Below are 19,078 nucleotides of genomic sequence, written 5' to 3' on the forward strand. Positions count from 1 at the left end.
TGCTGCCCAGAGCCAAGCCAATAAGCAACATTGTTTGTGCCTCTGTGACAGCATTTTTAAGAAAGGGAAAAAAATGCTGTTCAACAGCAGCTGGGAAAGAGCAGTGAAAAACAGCCTTGCAGACAAGGTCAGTGAAGGAGGAGGAGGAGGTGCTCCAGAGCAGAAGTTCCCCTGCAGCTTATGAAGAGGACCATGGTGGAGCAGGTTGTCCCCCTGCAGCCCATGGTGTACCACGGTGAAGCAGATTTTCATGCTGCAGCCTGTGGAGGAGCCCACAGTGGAGAAGGTGGATGTGACCTGAAGGAAGCTGTGCCTGTGTAAAGTCCCCCCACCAGGGGAACCACGCTGGAGAAGTTTACTCCTGATGGACGGACCCTGTGGTATGGACCCATATCTGGAGCAGTTCTTGAAAAGCTGCTGCCTGTGGGAAGCCCGCACAGGACCAGTTCAGGAAGGACAGCATCCCATGGGAGGGACCCTATGTTGGAGCAGGGGGAGAGTGACCGTGAAGGAGTGTCAGGGACAAAGCGTTATGGACTGACTGCAGCCCCCATTCCCTCGTTCCATTGCACCACTCAGGGGGAAGAGGTAGAAAAGGGTTGGTGGGGGGAAGGGTTGTGTTGTTTTTTTTTTTCTTTCTTTTGTTTCTCACTGTTCTACCAGTGAGCTCAGCTGCCCACCTGAGTAAAACCACAACAACCAACAGCTTAAAAGATGGAGTCAGACTCTGCACATCCTCCAATCAGGTGGCTATAGACTGCAATAACATCTCCCCTTAGCTTTCTCCAAGCTGAACAGGCCCATTTCTCTCCACCTCTCCTCATGTGTCATGTGGTCCAGGCCCCTGACCATCGTGGGGGCCCTGCACTGGGCTGGTTCCAGTACATCAATCACTTTCTTGCACCAGGGAGCTCCAGACTGGACAAAGCACTCCAGATACGGTCTCGCAAATGCCATCTAGAAGAGAAGAATCACTTCCATGGACCAGCTGGCTACACCTGTTACTCAGGCAGCCCAAGATGCTTCTGCCCTTCCTTGCTGCAATAGCTCACTTGCTGCAAGGACTGCTGCTGACTCTTGTTCAACTGGTTGTCCATCATAACCTCTAGACCCTTTCCTACAGAGTTGCTTCAGAGCCTATTAGACCCTAGTCTGTTGTGTTGCATAGGGTTATTCCATCTGAGATCCAGGACTTCACATTTACTTCTGCTCAATTGCACAAGGCTTGTTTCTTGCCTGTTCCTCTAGTCTGACAAGGTCCCTCTGAATAGTACCTCTGTCCTCCAGCATATTGACCACTCCTCCCAGTTTAGCAACCATCAGTCAGAAACTTGCTGAGAGAGCACTTTGTCCCACCTTCCTGGGGGAACACCACTAGTTGCTGGCTGACAGCTGAACTTTGCACCACTGATCAGATTCCTGAGCCCAACAGTCCATCCTATTTCCCCCACACCTTAGGGGCCACTTATCTAGCCCATATCTCCTCAGTTTGGTGGTAAGGAGACTGGCTCCAAGGCCTTGCCGATGACATCAGGGTATACTACACCTCTTGTCCACACTGCTAGTCATTGCTTTCATCAAAAGAAGCAACAAGGTCAATCAGCCATTGACTTGCCCTTTGCAAGTATGGCCATGTCACACTGTCTGCTCCAAATCACCCTCTTGTCCTTTGTGGGTTTAGAAAGATTTGTTTCACAGCCTCCATAGAGACTGAGGTTATGCTGACTGGCCTACAGTTACCTGGATGCAGTTACCTGCTTGCCCTTCTTGAGATGTGTGTGACGTTTGTCTTTTTCTAGTCATTGGAGCCTCCCCCAGTCACTATGGCCTTCTGAAGACAATAGAGAGCAAACTTTATTTTTCCTCACCATGTTCCTTCATGTGCAGTCTATATTCATCCTACATAGCCTCTCCCTCCTTCCACCTCCTGTGCACTTCCTTTCTGTGTCTGAGCTCAGTCACAAGTTCCATATTCATCCACGCTGACCGGTTGCCGTGCTTCTTCAGCTGCCTGCACATTGGAATGGTCCATTCCTGTGCTCTGAGTAAGCCATCTTGAAGACCAACCATCTCTCTTGGGCCCCTTTGCCCTCGAGGGCAGTTTCCTGTGGGAAACTGAATAGGTCAGAAACCTTTCTGCTGAAGTCCAAGGTTGTAATTCTGCTGTTCATGTTGCCCACTCCTCTCTGGTTATTAAAACTTCTGGTCAACTGGTTACTGCAGCAATGGCCACCTCACCTTTTACATCTTAAACTTCTGCTTCAATCCATGGAAAACAAGGAAACAACTCTACACCGATGTTTAACAATTTAGTAAATGTGTGCTTGTTAATGAGTAAAATGGGTTTATTTTGTGTCTAACAGATTTCATGTATGTTTTTATAAGTGAGTAACATATATTGTACTGTCATTTGTAATTACATATTAAACTATGGCTGACTAGCAAAAACAGGAAGAAAAAAAAAAAACGGGATCTCATTGCATGGACCTACTTCTACACTAAACCAATAAAAAGTCTTTGTCATTCACAATTAGCATACATAATAAATGTAATAAATCTGCTGTAGAAGGGATGAAGCTATATGGTACTGTGTGTTGTATCACACAGTATTCTGTATCAACTGGAAATGAATCACCTTTAGTCATAAAATCATAAAGTTTGGAATAGACCTCAAAAATCATCTGGTCCAACCATCTCCATTTGCAGCACCTACATAAATACTTTTGTGCAGCTGCAAAGCTCTCTCAACACCCTGCCATTCACAGACAAGGAGACTGTTTCCCTGTTAGCAGCCATTGATCAATTCAGTACCTGAGTGCTGAAATACCAAAAATGTAAAGGAATCAGAAGCGAGGCCTAAAGGAATATGCATAATTCAAAGGGAGAAACCCTGGACAGACAGACACGTTTCTCAGACTTGCTGAAATGACTGCAGGACAAAAAGAAAGGCTCATCATAAGTCTGTAATAAAACTACCACTTGTTTCAAATGAAAGCACAAGAGTCAATAGGATGAAATCTTATACAAATCTATCAAACTATAACTCAAAAAGAGTTATACAACTCAACTCTACAACTCAAAAGAGATTTCTCCACTTGACCTTTCCACAGTCCATTTGTGCAGGTCCAATTTCTGGAAAGATTAGCTTTTCTGGAAATCAGATTTTCATTCACAGCTCTACAGACTAAGCTTAGGGAGACCACAAACTTTAAGCAAAGGAACTAAATTGACAAGAGTATTTAAGTTCGTGGTGAATGCTCCAGTAACTACTGAACTACATGGTAAAAACTTGTCCAATTTGCCCATTTGAAAAGGATGACCAAACCTATATACACCAGGCTTTATTACTTCTTTTTCATATATAAACTTGAATAACACTCTGCCAACATTAAAAAACAAACAAACAAAACAACACAAAATCAATAAGCAAACTAAGAACAACAAAACAAACATTATAGTTCTGACAGACTTGGAAGAAACAGAAACCAAAGATCAGGCTACATGGTAATTATTTTCACATTTCTTGTATTCACACAGTAGATTTTAAGATTTCTTTACTTCTGTCTTTCTGGTATTTCACACATCACCTTAGAACTGTTTGATGAACTTCTACATTCACTATTTTTTATTTGGGTATACCACTCTTAATAAACATTTCTGTATTTTAATCACATGCTACCTTGTTCATTTTTTCTGACCACCCTGCTAGGTGGTACTATGATTCCCAAGAGAAGCAATGACACTGCCACCCAAGCATACACAGCAGTGCAATATTCAGGTGTTGTATAATTGTTGCCTCCATGCCCAGAAGCATACTGCTTGGATTTGTGGATTGTAGAAGGAAGCAGGTGAATATAACAACTCTGGGGTAGAACAAAAGACAGCTAGAACAATCCATCCTTTCAATCAACCAGTAACATACCGTTACTCCAGATATAACTGGGGCTTTTCCTTCAATTAGTTTATATATTTCTTGAACTGCTTCTTCATCACTCTTGTCTTTAAATCGTTTCTTGGAGAGTTCCTGAAGAGCTTCTTTAAACTGCTCAAAAGTGATAGTTCTAGAAGACTTTCCCCTGTCATAACACACAGAAATTGAAAGAAATTACAAGAGAGCACAACAAGCATTCCAAGAATAGCAGAAAGTTTTTAGTTTGCCACAGTGAACAACAGAACACCATAACAGGAAAGAGCCATTCACCCAATGAAAACATTTCCCAGCCCATTAAAACATCATTTTTTAAAGAAACTTTCCTGGGTGAAGGTTACGAAATAAAGAGGAACTAGTGGAAACTGCCCTGCTATCAAAATATCTGCAGTTCTGTGCAAGATATAATCTCATGTGGTTGATCACCTGCATCCATAAAACACAAAGCCTGCATCCATAAAACACAAGAGTAGAAGAGCCTTGGGTGTGTTTTGTTATTTTTTATTCCTCTTTGAATAACTGGTTATGACATGCTATTCATAGGTCACTATTCATGTATTCACAAGTAAATTAAGAATAATGCTGTTATATAAAGCAAGCTATAAAAGCATTAAAAAATGAAAAAAAAATGGAAATCCTCCTCTATCAGACTGACAATTCAGAAATTCAGAGCTGAAGACTTGTTGTTGTCACTAATGGGAAGCCTATGTTCCCATACACAAGGGGAACAAGTGGGAATATAAAGTATTTACTTATGTTTGCTTCTAGTGGTAAAGATTTTGCTAACACACCTTTTCCTGTACATTAAATTACAGATTTGCTGAACTTTAGAACAGGAATTTACACACTAAAATGTGGGCATAAGTTTATAACTAAAATTCAATAGAAAACTTTTCAAAAAGATGTTCTGACATTAAACATGGTACTAATTAGGGTTACATCAGAGTAATAGAAGATGGTTTTGATTGTTTCCATTAGGAAAACCTCAAAGTCAAAAAAAAAAAGAGTCCTTTTGTTTGCTGGGAAGCATGCTACTACATTAGTTCTGTTTGCAGCCTAAGCATTTCTTCTTACTTAGAGAGTGTCTCTAGCAAATCAGAAAAAAAAAAAAAAAAAGACCAGTCCTTTTGACAATGACAGTTGTTTACAGAGGAAAAAAATGATAGATCCAAGCATAGAGACATTAAGACAACCAAGACTTCAGACTACAAAAAACAAAACAAAACAAAAAAAACCTACACATAGAAATTGAATTTGACTTCAAGTAACTCAAAAAGCCACTGCCAAGAGTAAGTTATCTGTCTTTGATCTCATCTCAGACATGTTCAGAAGTCAAATCACACTCAAATCTGAAAGGGCCTCCTCTAACAAAAGGATGAAGCAAGATTTCTCAGTTTTAGACACCAACAGTTAGGAAGTGAATCCTATGTCAATTGACTAAATGTGAAATGAAGTTGCATCTCAATGTTTTAAAACAAGGAGAAATTGGTTATTCACAACAAAATGTCAACACTAACACAACCCTCTACATACCAGTTCATTACTAGCATACTCTCTCCACCACAGTCCAACATGTAGGAAATCCCTACATCCTTCTCTCTCCCAATTTTAACCAAAAATAAACTTTTTATTTAGACCAAATTTTGCTGCCTGTGACTTCTTGTCTGTTTTAGGTGAAGCATATGTGGGAGTATCTTATGGAATTAGCTAGTAGAAACACACAGTGATAGTGGAAGTGAAGAATATAATCCAACTTTTCATTCATCAGAAAAACACATTAAACATACTGCAATTAACTTATTGGAATTTGTCCAGGACTCTCATTAGTAGGATTAACATCCCTCTTCTGATAAAACATGTCCAAGGGTTTTTAACGAGCTCAAGAGGTCAAGACTACATTTTGATTTGCCTCTCATTTAGACAAACATTTCACTGACAATCACTGTAAAGATTCAGCCTAAGACCACAGTAAGGCCCCTGTTCAGTATAGACTCACAGCCAAATCTAACATACAGACCTTTCAAATTAATTTTTCTATAGCATAGTGGTTACCTGGTAGTCTCCAATCAGGACTGCTACAGTTTAGCTTGCATCATCATTCAGGACCACAATGGGAAAGGCCTTACCAATTCCAGCAGAAACTTTTGAAGTTAACAATGACTCCTTACTAAAAGCATTCTATTCAAGCATACTGTGTTTATTGTTGTCACTGTTGTCATGTTTATTTTTCTGTCCCTCCCTCACACCACCAGCTCTATATTAACCCATTTAAAATGTTTGGGTTTGCACTTAGAAGAGTAAGACAATCTTTTTTTTTTTTTTTCTTTTTTTTTTCCCTCCCATGAGACATGGCTATTCCTGCCTCTCACATTTGGTCTTTTCCTTATCACAACAATGTGGGGAAAGGGAATGAGTTTTTCTCCCTCCAGTTTAACGTATAAACACAAAATTGATACATATGTAAGCAATGCTGTATTGCTGGTAGACACAAGAGAAAAAGAAATGTGCAACATGGCAGCTATTCTTCACCAGCAAAAAACAGTAATTAGAGTAAAACTAAAAACAGGATTGCCATTAAATGATTTTTTGAGCTATATCCCACGTAAAAGTACCTGAAATAAAACAGGAAATGGGGGTGGGAGGAGTGGAAAACAGTAACAACGGGGAATGTGGAAAAAGAAGGCTTTTATGAAGACACATGTCGTAAGGGTGGCCACCTCAATGAAAAGAGAAAAATATGTATGAGGAACATTAATAATATATATTTAAAGCCCTATGGTTTATTATAACATTTATGGTTAAGAAACCTTTAGGAAGGATATGTCCTTTCATATGTTTTAAGCCATGTTTATCACAACAAACATAGTTACTCAAATGCATCATCCTCAGTGGAAGAAACTGAAGTGGTACACATGAAATTTTGCTTCTATCTATCTCTACCTTTGGGAACAGATTGATGATACTCAGAAAAATGTTAGGAAGCTTCCCATCACTTCCCCTTCCTTGATGGGTCACTTCACATGTGACCCCTACAAAGGGGGAAGATTCTGAACTAAAGCTTGAATTCCTCAGTTTGCTCTTTGGAACCCAGGTTCACATATGTAAAAGCATCATCAGTTCTGAACCTGAACATCAGCATAATGAATATAAAAAGTATAAAAGAACAAGTGCTAGCCTAAAGCAAATCGTAATAGCAAGTAATAAAGTATTCATTTGCAAACAGTACCACTAACATTGTCCTGTGATCACAAGATTAGAACAGTGCAATGTGAAGACTTAATGCTGCAAATGAGTACTTCTATATTATTTGGACTTGTATACTATTTGGACTAACAATTTTCTATAATTTTAGCTGGAAAACTAGACAAATACACTCCACATAACGCGTACACTAAATTCTTGAACAATATTAGAAATCTTTTTCTCCATAGCACTGTTAACACAGTTGTGTTAACACAGCACAGCCTCCAATGTAATAGTTTTCTCTCTTAATCTCTGAGCTACCGAAAATCATCCTCTACCAATGGTCACATTTCAATTTTTTTATATCGAAGAGGTGAAAGGTAATGTAAAAACAGTCAGAGAAGCTTCTATTCTTGCTAGCATGCCAGGAGGGATTACAGCAGTATAAACTAACCAAGACTGCTTTGCAGTGGAAGTTGTCATCTTCCCAAAAGTTTGGATCTGGCAACATAACTAGAGGTCAAAGCCCAACAAACGGTTTTGCTTAAACTCTTGTCTGATAAATTTTGTTTGTAAGGTTTATTTGCTCTATATTCACCATGGACTTGGGTGTCTCTGTCAACCTAGATGTCACTTAAAACTTGACCATATTCTCTCTTGTACATCAGAACAACCTCAATTTTGAGTACTCCCTATATTTACTCTCCTCCAAAAAAAAATTTCACACATACAGAATACAAAAATGAAGGATTGCTCTGGCAACAGAATGCCTGAGTGGCTTATCTGCCATGGTTTTTGACTTATTGGCATAGTACATTTACTCAGACAACTTCTGGTTTGCCACTCCTGCTCTCACACCCGTGTAAGAATCAAGTAAAGTTCAGACTTCAAACTTCGGCTGTTTCTGCTCTAACTTTATCTTAAACATAAAAAGTGAGAAATGTGTGGCTGTTTAACAAACAAGACCATAATGAGAGAAAGAACAAGTGTGAGAGAGAGATGTTTCTTCTAAAACATTTATTTCTTTTAACATTAAAAACACACACACAGATGGAATTATTTTTTTAAGTAGCAATCTGCTACACTGTAAACTCACTACAACTAAAGCTCCTTAATTTTCATTTATTAATAGAATTTTCAGTTTGCAAATACAACTTTAATAACAGCAGCAGCTTTATCATTACTGTAGTACTTCCCAAATCACTAACTCCTCCTGTTCATTTAGTAGAACTGACATTTCTTTTCTTGCTTCTTGTGATAATACACAGTCTTCTTGATGTAGTCTGTGAACATAATGTACATTAATAGCAATGGTTAGAGATATTTGTGTGGTATAGGTTGACAGCAAAAAGGTACCACACAAAACGTCCTTGAAGTAACAAAGGTTTGTAATAGCCTCTGCTAATGGGAAACATTCATATTTCCAAAATGGTTTACAATTTCAACTTTCAGCTTTCTGTGGGCTAAACAGTTCAGTATTTAGACCCCCAAGTCATAGACAAAAAAAAAAAGTCCGAAACTAAAGTGAGGTCCTTAGATAGGTTAACCAGGCTACTGGAATCCTGCAGTCTAATGGGAGTAGTTACATATCCTGTGAAGTTTTATTTTTTGTTTTTATTTTTTTGCCAAGTTTCATTCAAGATTGAAATTACAAAATTTAGACTTAGAATGCAGAAAACTTCCAAATTAAGAAGAGAAGACAGTTTCCTGAGAAAATATGATTCATGCATGACTAACCCCAAGCAGGGACTTTGTAAAAATTTGACAAAAATATAGGTGAAGGGATAAGGGGGTGAGAGGAGAAGGAAAGATACTGCAATACAATTCTATTAGGTTCTTTGAACAGTGCTATCTAATACCTCCAAAGAAAGGTGGTAGTAAAAGAAACAATAGAGAACACAAAACTTGAGGTATCACCCTGCATCAGAGACCCAATTAAGAGGCAGAACTGGGATACTGAAATTGTCATGCTGACAGCAAGACACAAGTCATCTTGATGATTACTTGCTGCTTGGTTGAATGTATACCTTTTTCCATCCCAAGGAGATGTAAAGGAATGGTTTGAGACTTAAGGTTTTTTAAAGAAAAACCATGATTAAGCCTCAAAAAGGGGGCAGATAGTTGTAACAAACTCTCCCTTGGAAGAGAAGTGTTATTGTCTATGTTTAATTGAGCATCCTTATAATCAAGTATCATTTATGTAGTAGAGGATACATGAATTTACTGTATAAATGTAATGTAGAAGCCAGCAATGGGTGTGTTTGATTTTTACCGAGCACCCAGACCTCAATAAAAGCAGTCTCTCTCCTGAACTGGTTTATTGCACCCAGGTCAAAAGATTTACTTTTTCAGACAACAGAGAACACACATCATTCATCTAGGAACGGAATCTGGAAGTGCCAATTCCCCTCCAGGTGCTATTTATCTCATTACTGAGTGAGACAAACATAAGGCAGAGATAGAAAATAATATAAATTGGCATAAGAGAGAGGGGATGTCAGGAAAGATACCACCATCAGGGGAGATACCATCACGAGGGAATACATGTTTTCTCATTGGCTGAGTGCTACAGGTATACAACCTACTTGATGCTTGTTACTATACCATATATGTACAATTCTATTTCACCAACCTTTAATTTCTCCTTTTCCCTCTTTTTTCTTCTTCTCTTGTGACTGGAGGGGTCCATGATTTTATTTTTTTGTTTTGTTTTTGCTGATTCCACAACCGCTTATCTTGTTTTCTTAGCCATCCTCCTTATTTTGGGACAGTGGAACCTTCCATTGTCCCCTTACCTGCTTAACATACATCTCCCCCCCCCCCCCCACACACACACCATTATGCCTGCACAATCACTTTTGAATATGCAAGGTTAGTGGAATTTTCCACTGCAAAAACACAACTTTAATTCTCACAGCAGCTACTGAAGGAAGATAACAAGCCAGTGCTGGGAATACTCCTACAATTTTTGAGTTGTCCAACGTAACTTAATAATTAAGTATTTACTGAACTACGAGGAGAAATTTCTGTCAAATTTAGCCTTTTACATCTGCTGCAAAATCCATAAGGGCACAGAACCCCTCTGGATGCCAGGATGAAACTGAAACTGTATTTAGACAAGTCCTGTTGAATAACGTTTCTGTGATCAGATACCACTAAGCAGTTAAGTTAGCTGAAACACCTTAGAAGTTTGTACTTCCAAAACAAACTTGCAACATAACAAGCTATACTGAAAATCAAAAAACTTCTGGAAAAGGAATATAAAATCCCTTTTGTTGCACTTCTTTTCCCCTATTTGTCAGGTTATAACTCCAGTTTTTGAATACAAACTGCTAAATACGTACTGCCCTCTTGATTTCTGCTTTATACAAAAAGGCCCTTTCTGTTTGTTTTCCAAATACAAATCATTACATCTTTACATTAGCAATATCTAGCAACTCTTTTTTTTTTTTATACTCAGAGAATTAGTCTTTACACATTTTTTCCTGAATTGCTATCATAGTTATGATGCTGACATTTTGCTCGAAGCCACTGATTTTACCAGTTGAAGCAAGAAAGTAAGTACTTCTCCAAACTGTCACTTGCTGACAATGTGGTATCTCAGGGCAAGAATGATGTTCAGTATACTAATATCCATAACTGCAGCATTTGGTATGAGGTTAAATATTCTAAATTGTGGCCAGTAAATTGTGTATTTAATATTGGAATTATTTGCTCATATTCCAGTGTAAGATTAATAGAATTTGATTTATATAATTTTTAAATACATATTTATTTAGGACAAAAAAAATATTCTCAGTGAGGACCGCTGATTACTTTCCATGAAAGCCAATCAACATCTAGTCTCTCACACTCTGCTAGCACCAGCTGTAGGGTAGACTGCTGTTTTAGAAGCAAGTCGAGTTATCCTCACAACCTATAAAACAAAACTGCAAATTGACTCTTGCAGGAAAACTGTACAACATAAAAACAGTAAATTAATACCATGCCACGTATATATAACAATGTAAAGCTCTACGTACTGCACAGTATATAGCATAGAATTATAGAAATCTGAATTGAAAGGGACCCACAAGGATCGTTGAGTCTAACTCCTGGGTTCCCCCCTCCCAGAAAAAAAAAATAATCAAATCACGTGTCTGAGAGCATTGTCCAAGTGCTTCTTGGACTCTAGCAGGCTCAGTGCCACGACCACTTCCCGGAGGAGCCTGGCTCCAGTGCCTGACCACCTTCTCAGAGAAGAGCCTTTCCCTGATAGCCAGCCTGAACCTCCCCTGTTGCAACTTCAATTTGTTTCCTCGGGTCCTATCGCTGGTCACCAGAGAGAAGAGATCAGGGCCTACACCTCTCTGCTCCTCCTCATGAGGAAGTTGGAGACCATGATGAGATCTCCCCTCAGTCTCCTCCAGGCTGAACAATCCAAGTGACTGCAGCCACTCCTCATATGTCTTCCCCTCTCGACCCTTTACCATTTTTGTTGCCCATGCATATCTAGTGTGGAAACCTCCCATTACAAGCAATGGATGAACATCTTTACAGGATGGTAGCCATTTTTATCCTCAAAACTCTATTTTAGGTATGTTTATACTATAACTAGTATATATATATATAGTATATATATATATACTATATATATATATACTATATATAGTATATATACTATACTATAAGTAGTCAATTTAAAATTAGTGTAAGTATTTGATCCATGTAATTACAGTTAATTTCTCACAGCAAAGCCGGCAACTGCTTCAGGTTAATGCTCTACTTCAACTACTAAATAAAGTCTGGTAGGGTAGAAAACCAAAACAAGCTTTATGCACTACTAAAAATCTTACCTTTACCTCCTAGCCCCACAGGTCAACATAGCCCCATGTGACCACAGGAAAAAAAAAATATATATGTTTTTGTGCCTTCCTATCTTGTAGGGTGTCCACCCCTCAGAGGCATCAACAACCAAATTGTCACCCTCTTCAGAGCTACAAAAAGCCTCACAGATTTTCAAATTGAGCTCAATGAGGACAGCAAGCAGAAATGCTGGACAGTATTCTTTCACGAGTGAGCAAATAGGGCACTTTTTGATCCTCATTTTCTTTAATAACACCATATGACAACTACCTCAAAGCTGTTGAGACATTAGTCAGTACTTCGACTCGTTAAAAAATCACCATGAGAAGCTGTGCTGTCAGCAAATTACTCTTTCCAAGATAAGAGATTACACTTGCAAGAAGCACATATAGGAATCTGATCAACAATTGGTGTAAATCATTACGATAACTGTCTCCAGAAAGTACATCTTGTAATCTTCTTTATCTCAGTGTTTTGATAAATGGAGTTGAAATGCTTCCAAAAAAGTGTTAAGTGTCATGGCAGATAACATTATGTCAGTGTCTCTAACATTAAAGATATCCAGTTCTCTATAGGCAGCCTTTAAGGCAGATAGTTCTTAGGCACTAAGTTTTACTATTTACATCGGTTTATTGTTTCACATCAGCTGCCCATCCCCACTATGCCTTTGAAGGATTACTACTTAGTATTGCTAGAACTCTAGGAAAGGCAATGTCCTGGTTGACACAGTGTAGCATCTGAAACAGGAATGAATGAAGAAATCTCCCAAGCATGCATGAAGTACTACTGTAGCGTTGGTTACAAAACACAGGACTAAATCAGAAAATAAATTATTAAAATCAAACAAACCCCATTCATTCAAAACGGCCAGTGTTGATTCAAGTTGGATTTGCAAGTCAAACTGAAAACCAGACTATTAAAGCAGCAAGCAGAATTCATATCACAGCAGGATGAAAACTGAACAACTTCTGTAACTGACTGCTTGGTATCCTTTCTATAAGCTTTCTTCATTTGCCTAGTAGAGAACTAATAGGCCACAGTCTGTTGTCAGAAAATAAGATCAAGCTAAGTCTGCACAATTTGATTCAACAAATTTGCCAGCTACACCGTCCAACTTCAAGATAATCACAGAATCACAGAATTTCTAGGTTGGAAGAGACCTCAAGATCATCAAGTCCAACCTCTGACCTAACACTAACAGTCCCCACTAAACCATATCCCTAAGCTCTACATCTAAACGTCTTTTAAAGACCTCCAGGGATGGTGACTCCACCACTTCCCTGGGCAGCCCGTTCCAATGTCTAACAACCCTTTCGGTAAAGAAGTTCTTCCTAACTTCCAACCTAAAACTCCCCTGGTACAACTTAAGCCCATTCCCCCTCGTCCTGTCACCAGGCACGTGGGAGAATAGACCAACCCCCACCTCGCTACAGCCTCCCTTGAGGTACCTGTAGAGTGCAATAAGGTCACCCCTGAGCCTCCTCTTCTCCAGGCTAAACAGTCCCAGCTCCTTCAGCCGCTCCTCCTAAGACTTGTTCTCCAGGCCCCTCACCAGCTTCATTGCCCTTCTCTGGACTCACTCAAGCACCTCCATGTCCTTCTTGTAGCGAGGGGCCCAAAACTGAACACAGTACTCGAGGTGCGGCCTCACCAGAGCCGAGTACAGGGGGACAATCACTTCCCTGGACCTGCTGGCCACACTGTTTCTTATACAGGCCAGGATGCTGTTGGCCTTCTTGGCCACCTGAGCACACTGCTGGCTCATATTCAGCCGACTATCAACCATCACTCCCAGGTCCTTCTCTGCCTGGCAGCTCTCCAACCACTCATCTCCCAGCCTGTAGCTCTGCTTGGGGTTATTGCGCCCCAGGTGCAGGACCCGGCACTTGGCCTTGTTGAACTTCATGCAGTTGACCTCAGCCCATCGGTCCAGCCTATCCAGATCCTCCTGCAGAGCCTTCCTATCCTCGAGCAGATCGACACACGCACCTAACTTGGTGTCATCTGCAAACTTACTGAGGGTGCACTCAATGCCCTCATCCAGATCATCAATGAAGATATTGAAGAGGACTGGCCCCAGCACCGACCCCTGGGGAACGCCACTAGTGACTGGCCTCCAACTGGATTTGACTCCATTTACCATGACTCTTTGGGCCCGGCTATCCAGCCAGTTTCTAACCCAACGAAGCGTGCGCCAGTCCAAGCCATGAGCAGCCAGTTTCTTGAGGAGATTGCTGTGGGAAACAGTGTCAAAAGCCTTGCTGAAGTCAAGGTAGACCACATCCACAGCTTTTTGCTCATCCACCCAGCGCGTCACTTTGTCATAGAAAGAGATCAGGTTCATCAAGCAGGACCTGCCCTTCATAAACCCATGCTGACTGGGCCTGATCGCCTGCTTGCCCTGCAAGTGCTGCGTGATGACTCTCAAGAAAATCTGCTCCATGAGCTTCCCTGGCACTGAGGTCAAACTGACAGGCCTGTAGTTTCCCGGGTCAGTCCTCCAGCCCTTCTTGTAGATGGGCGTCACATTAGCTAGCCGTCAGTCAACTGGGACCTCCCCTGATAGCCAGGACTGTTGATAAATGATGGTAAGCGGCTTGGCCAGCACCTCTGCCAGTTCTCTCAGTACCTTTGGGTGGATCCCATCCGGCCCCATCGACTTGTGCACATCCAAGTGCCGTAGCAGGTCACCAACCATTTCTTCATGGATAGTGAGGGCCACATCTCTCTCCCCATCCCCTTCCACCAGTTCAGGGTACTGGGTATCCAGAGAACAACCGGTATTGCCGCTAAAGACTGAGGCAAAGAAGGCATTAAGCACCTCCACCTTTTCCTCATCTCTTGTAACTAAGTTTCCCCCCGCATCCAGTAAAGGATGGAGATTCTCCTTAGTCCTCCTTTTTGTGTTGATGTATTTATAAAAACATTTTTTGTTATCTTTAACGGCAGCAGCCAGACTGAGCTCCAGATGAGCTTTGGCTTTTCTAATTTTGTCCCTGCACAGCCTCGCGATATCCTTATAGTCCTCCCTAGTGGCCTGCCCACTTTTCCAAAGATTATAAACCCTCTTTTTTCTTCTAAGATCAAGCCACAATTCTCTGTTCAGCCAGGCTGGTCTTCTTCCCCACCAGCTCGTCTTTGGGCACGTGGGGACAGACCGTTCCTGCGCCATTAAGATTTCCCTCCTGAAGAGCGCCCAGCCTTCCTGGACTCCTCTGCCCTTCAGAACTGCCTCCCAAGGGACTCTACCAACCAGTGTCCTCAGCAGCCCAAAGTCAGCCCTCCGAAAGTCCAATACAGTGGTTTTACTGGTCCCCTTCCTGGCCTTGCCAAGAATAGAGAACTCCACCATTTCATGGTCACTCTGCCCAAGACAGCTCCCGACAATCACATCCTCCACCAGTCCTTCTCTGTTAGTGAACAGAAGGTCTAGCGGGGCGCCACCCCTGGTAGGCTCACTAACCAGCTGTGTCAGGAAGCTATCTTCCACGCTCTCCAGAAACCTCCTAGACTGCTTCCTCTGGGCTGTGTTGTGCTTCCAGGATATGTCAGGGAAGTTGAAGTCCCCCACGAGAACCAGCGCTGACGATTTCGCAACTTCTGTCAGCTGCCTGTAGAACTCCTCATCCATCTCCTCGTCCTGGTTCGGCGGTCTGTAACAGACCCCGACCAGGACGCTAGCCTTGTTGGCCCCGCCGATCCTAACCCAAAGGGACTCGACTTTGTCATGCCCAGCCTCGAGTTCTACAACATCGAAAGACTCTCCAATATAGAGAGCCACTCCACCACCCCTTCTGTGCTGCCTGTCCCTTCTGAAGAGTTTATAGCCAGTCATTGCAGCACTCCAGTCATGAGAGTGGTCCCACCACGTCTCCGTGATGGCAACCAAGTCGTAGCCTGCCTGCTGCACGATGGAGCCTGCCTGCTGCACGATGGTGCAGCAATGTAATGTAAAGCTTTCCCATTCCTCTGATCTGAGGTGAAGTGATGAAAGAAAAAACTACCTGTTTGGAAGAGAAAACCACAGTTCCAGCTCTCCTGGAAAATTAATGAAATAATTTCTGTTTATTTTTACTATGAAAGCTAAGAAAACCAGTCATGCTATTTGTGGCTACGTAAACAAATGATGGCCTGCTAGAGCACATGGAATTGTATTGGTCCTTTCAAGAAAATACTAAACTGAGTATGTTTCACTGTTCATTTTAAAACAGTACCAGCTTACTGGAAGCAAAAAACTTTTAATTAGATTATGGTCATTATTCTCAGATTTGCATGCACACCACTCATTTTGTTTGTTACAGTAAAAATGACCTAAACTCAAAACACAAACAGTCCACCACCATTTTCATCAAACACCTATTTTTAATACAATGCTTGAAAAGTACCAGAACTCTTTACTTTTGGATATGCATAAGTGTAATAACAGAGTGACTAATAGAGTGACTATCAGCTATCACATAGGGTATGTATTTTCTTTCATCATAGCAGCTTTTCCTACATTCTCCTTCCTGTCCAACTATCATTGTTTTCTTAGATTTGAAACTCTTATCTACTAATTTACAAAACACTTGAGATAAAAACAAAACAACAAAAACAAAGAAAATAGAAGACCCTGATATGCCAAATTACTCCCTTTTTTCTTCCTTTGTCTATCTATAATCTCTTTCAAGAATACCATGTCACCTAATTCCCAGGAGTACACAGACCAGAAATAGAGGTGTGCTTCAGATGGCTGTAAACATGTATTTGGAACCACTTACAACCTTCTTCCTAGAGAATAGTGTAGAGCTGTAAATGTTAATCTATGCATACTGCTCACAAACCTGCCAAACCTTCCATTGACACCACACTGAGAATAGTATGACTCATTTTACCCACAATAGCACATTGATCTCCACCTAGCTTACAAGTGCCCCCAACATCTGCACAGCATCCATCACAGGAAAAACATGTCAATAGCTTAAATTTGAAAGAAAGGTCAAGACTACCAGACATACGGTAGATTGAGCATAAGGAGCATCAAAATAGGGTTCATTATGTTCTCCTAGTACCACAAATTAGTTTGGTATGCAGTAGTACTAGTAATTACATGAGGGGAAATGATTGGACAGGGTGGTAAACAATGTTGTCACCACTTTTCATCATCTCATACCACAGAGCCTCATTCTTGCAGACTTGAATGTACAACACTTTTTTTGTGAAATACAAATTGCATGTGACAATGAGTACGAAGTGCCTACTGTCTGTTCTATTGATCCTCACTTCAGTAGCTTCTCATATTACTCCCACACTGCTCTGGGTCTCACAGTCATCTAAATGCTCCATTTTCAGCGCTGCCAGTTCCCTTTAAAAGCTCAACAAACAACACCCCACACTGAGTAGCAAATACCTCAAATATCATGATGCAGATAAATCCAGGGTTAACTGGTACATTGTAATGAGTCTATAAGGAGATCTTATATAACTTAGGTCAGTGCTTATTGATTGCAGTCCTATCTTGGTCTCTTATACCAATTTCTCAGTTGTGGTGAATGAGCTACTATCATGTTATAGTGTCACTGTATAGCTGTTGCTAGCTGATAGAAAAACAACATATCATTGTTATGATGATATAAAAGCTATCAGTTGTATCTTTTGCATAGCATTAAAAATACAGCCACTGTCACCACAACTACTCCAGTCATTAGCTTTCTTTTTTTTTAAACAATATTTGCAGCTGAAGGGCACAGAATAAAGACCCATCTGGGCCACGAAGCAAGTGCTGTCATGTGTCATGAGAGTCACAGCCTGGTGCCAAACATCACCACTGTTCTGCAGCTGCTGGTGCTCATGATCACAAATGGCACAATGCACTACTATATGAGCAGACACAAAGAGAAGAAAGGTCAACCAGATTAACTCTTCTCACCAAGTGATGGTGGCTTACCCACCTCTAGAGTCTTGTACTTTTATATCTGTGGAAGGAACACTCCAGAAGGCTTTTGGAAGTACATACACCTGCAGATAATAAGAAAAAAGTTTCCCCTGGCTTCTTGAGAATACATAACTTCTCTGGGCTTAAGATACTTGAGTTAAAGTGCCTATATCTTCTCCTATAAGGAGACCCAATCAAAGAATCTTACTGACAGTCCTCAGCAGATTTCCATTTCCCTGGAAGAATAACAGCCCTCAGAACAAACACAGGAAGTGAAAACTAGTCTTTTAAACCCTGACAAGCTTAACTAGAGAACAAGATTCCTCCTCCTTTCTTATGAAAGTCTGCCACCTCTGGCAATTTTTTTCTTCTAACATCAGGATAACAGATAAAGAACAGTTCATAGAGAACTGTTCATAGAGAACTGCAAGGAGAACTTCAAAGGGCTAAACATTTCATTTCTTCTGTTTTGATAAGGAGGTACATAAATACACTCAAGAAACAGAATCCCTGAGAGAAAAAGGAACTCTAGTTAAAAGGCAACAAGGACATGCACATGCACACACACAATCAAAAACATACATTCCCTCAGTATTTCTGCAGAATATAATATAGCAGTTTGCTGAAGAAAAATGCATATACTGGAACTCATGCTGCTATACAGGCTTGGCCTGTTTGTGACAGAAAAAACTGCTTCAATGCAGCTAAGGGAGCATATAGTTTCTGAATTCAACAGGACTTCAACTTTGGTATCAAAGGCTTAGAAGCATCCTGAGAAGTTTGTGCTACAAACATGAACGGAGCGTAAGAATAAAATATCATACTTTAGGACTCCTGCTACCAAAATAAGGTTGAGGCAAAAGGAGGGGGAGGAAAACTCAGTGCTACTAATGTACTGTACTCCATTTTCTATCAACATTTCCCTCTAACGAAGCATGCAATGCAAAACACCCAGCTAATGCACCAAGAATTCAGCAGCATTCACCTGACACAATGTAACAGGCTGGACAAACAGGTCAGTGAAACATCACACAATTATAACTGTATTGCTCCCTTTTCTAGAGCCAGCACAGTCTGTGGCAAGTTCTCATTACGGCTGTACCACGAAGCACTGTTCCAAACATGTCATAATTCCCAGAAGCACATCCAGAAACAATTACTGGGAAAAACTCCTAGTCTTCTGTAATACCAGACATTCAAAAAAAAAA

General features: G+C 40.7%; 1 protein-coding gene across 2 annotated transcripts in view; it reads right to left on the reverse strand.

The window, feature by feature from the left end:
* Positions 1-3,566: 3,566 nt before the first annotated feature.
* Positions 3,567-19,078, reverse strand: part of LOC118162615 (tubulin polymerization-promoting protein-like) — a 45,387-nt gene continuing 29,875 nt past the window's right edge. The window contains exon 3 of one of the 2 annotated variants that reach the window (XM_035318914.1): positions 3,567-4,076. In XM_035318914.1, the coding sequence (XP_035174805.1) occupies positions 3,716-4,076 (361 nt within the window). In that variant the 3' untranslated portion in view covers positions 3,567-3,715. The remainder of the gene's footprint in view (positions 4,077-19,078) is intronic. The other variant, XM_035318913.1, reaches the window with a different exon arrangement.

The sequence above is a fragment of the Oxyura jamaicensis genome, chromosome 2 (assembly GCF_011077185.1).
Source record: "Oxyura jamaicensis isolate SHBP4307 breed ruddy duck chromosome 2, BPBGC_Ojam_1.0, whole genome shotgun sequence".
Lineage (NCBI taxonomy): Eukaryota > Metazoa > Chordata > Aves > Anseriformes > Anatidae > Oxyura > Oxyura jamaicensis.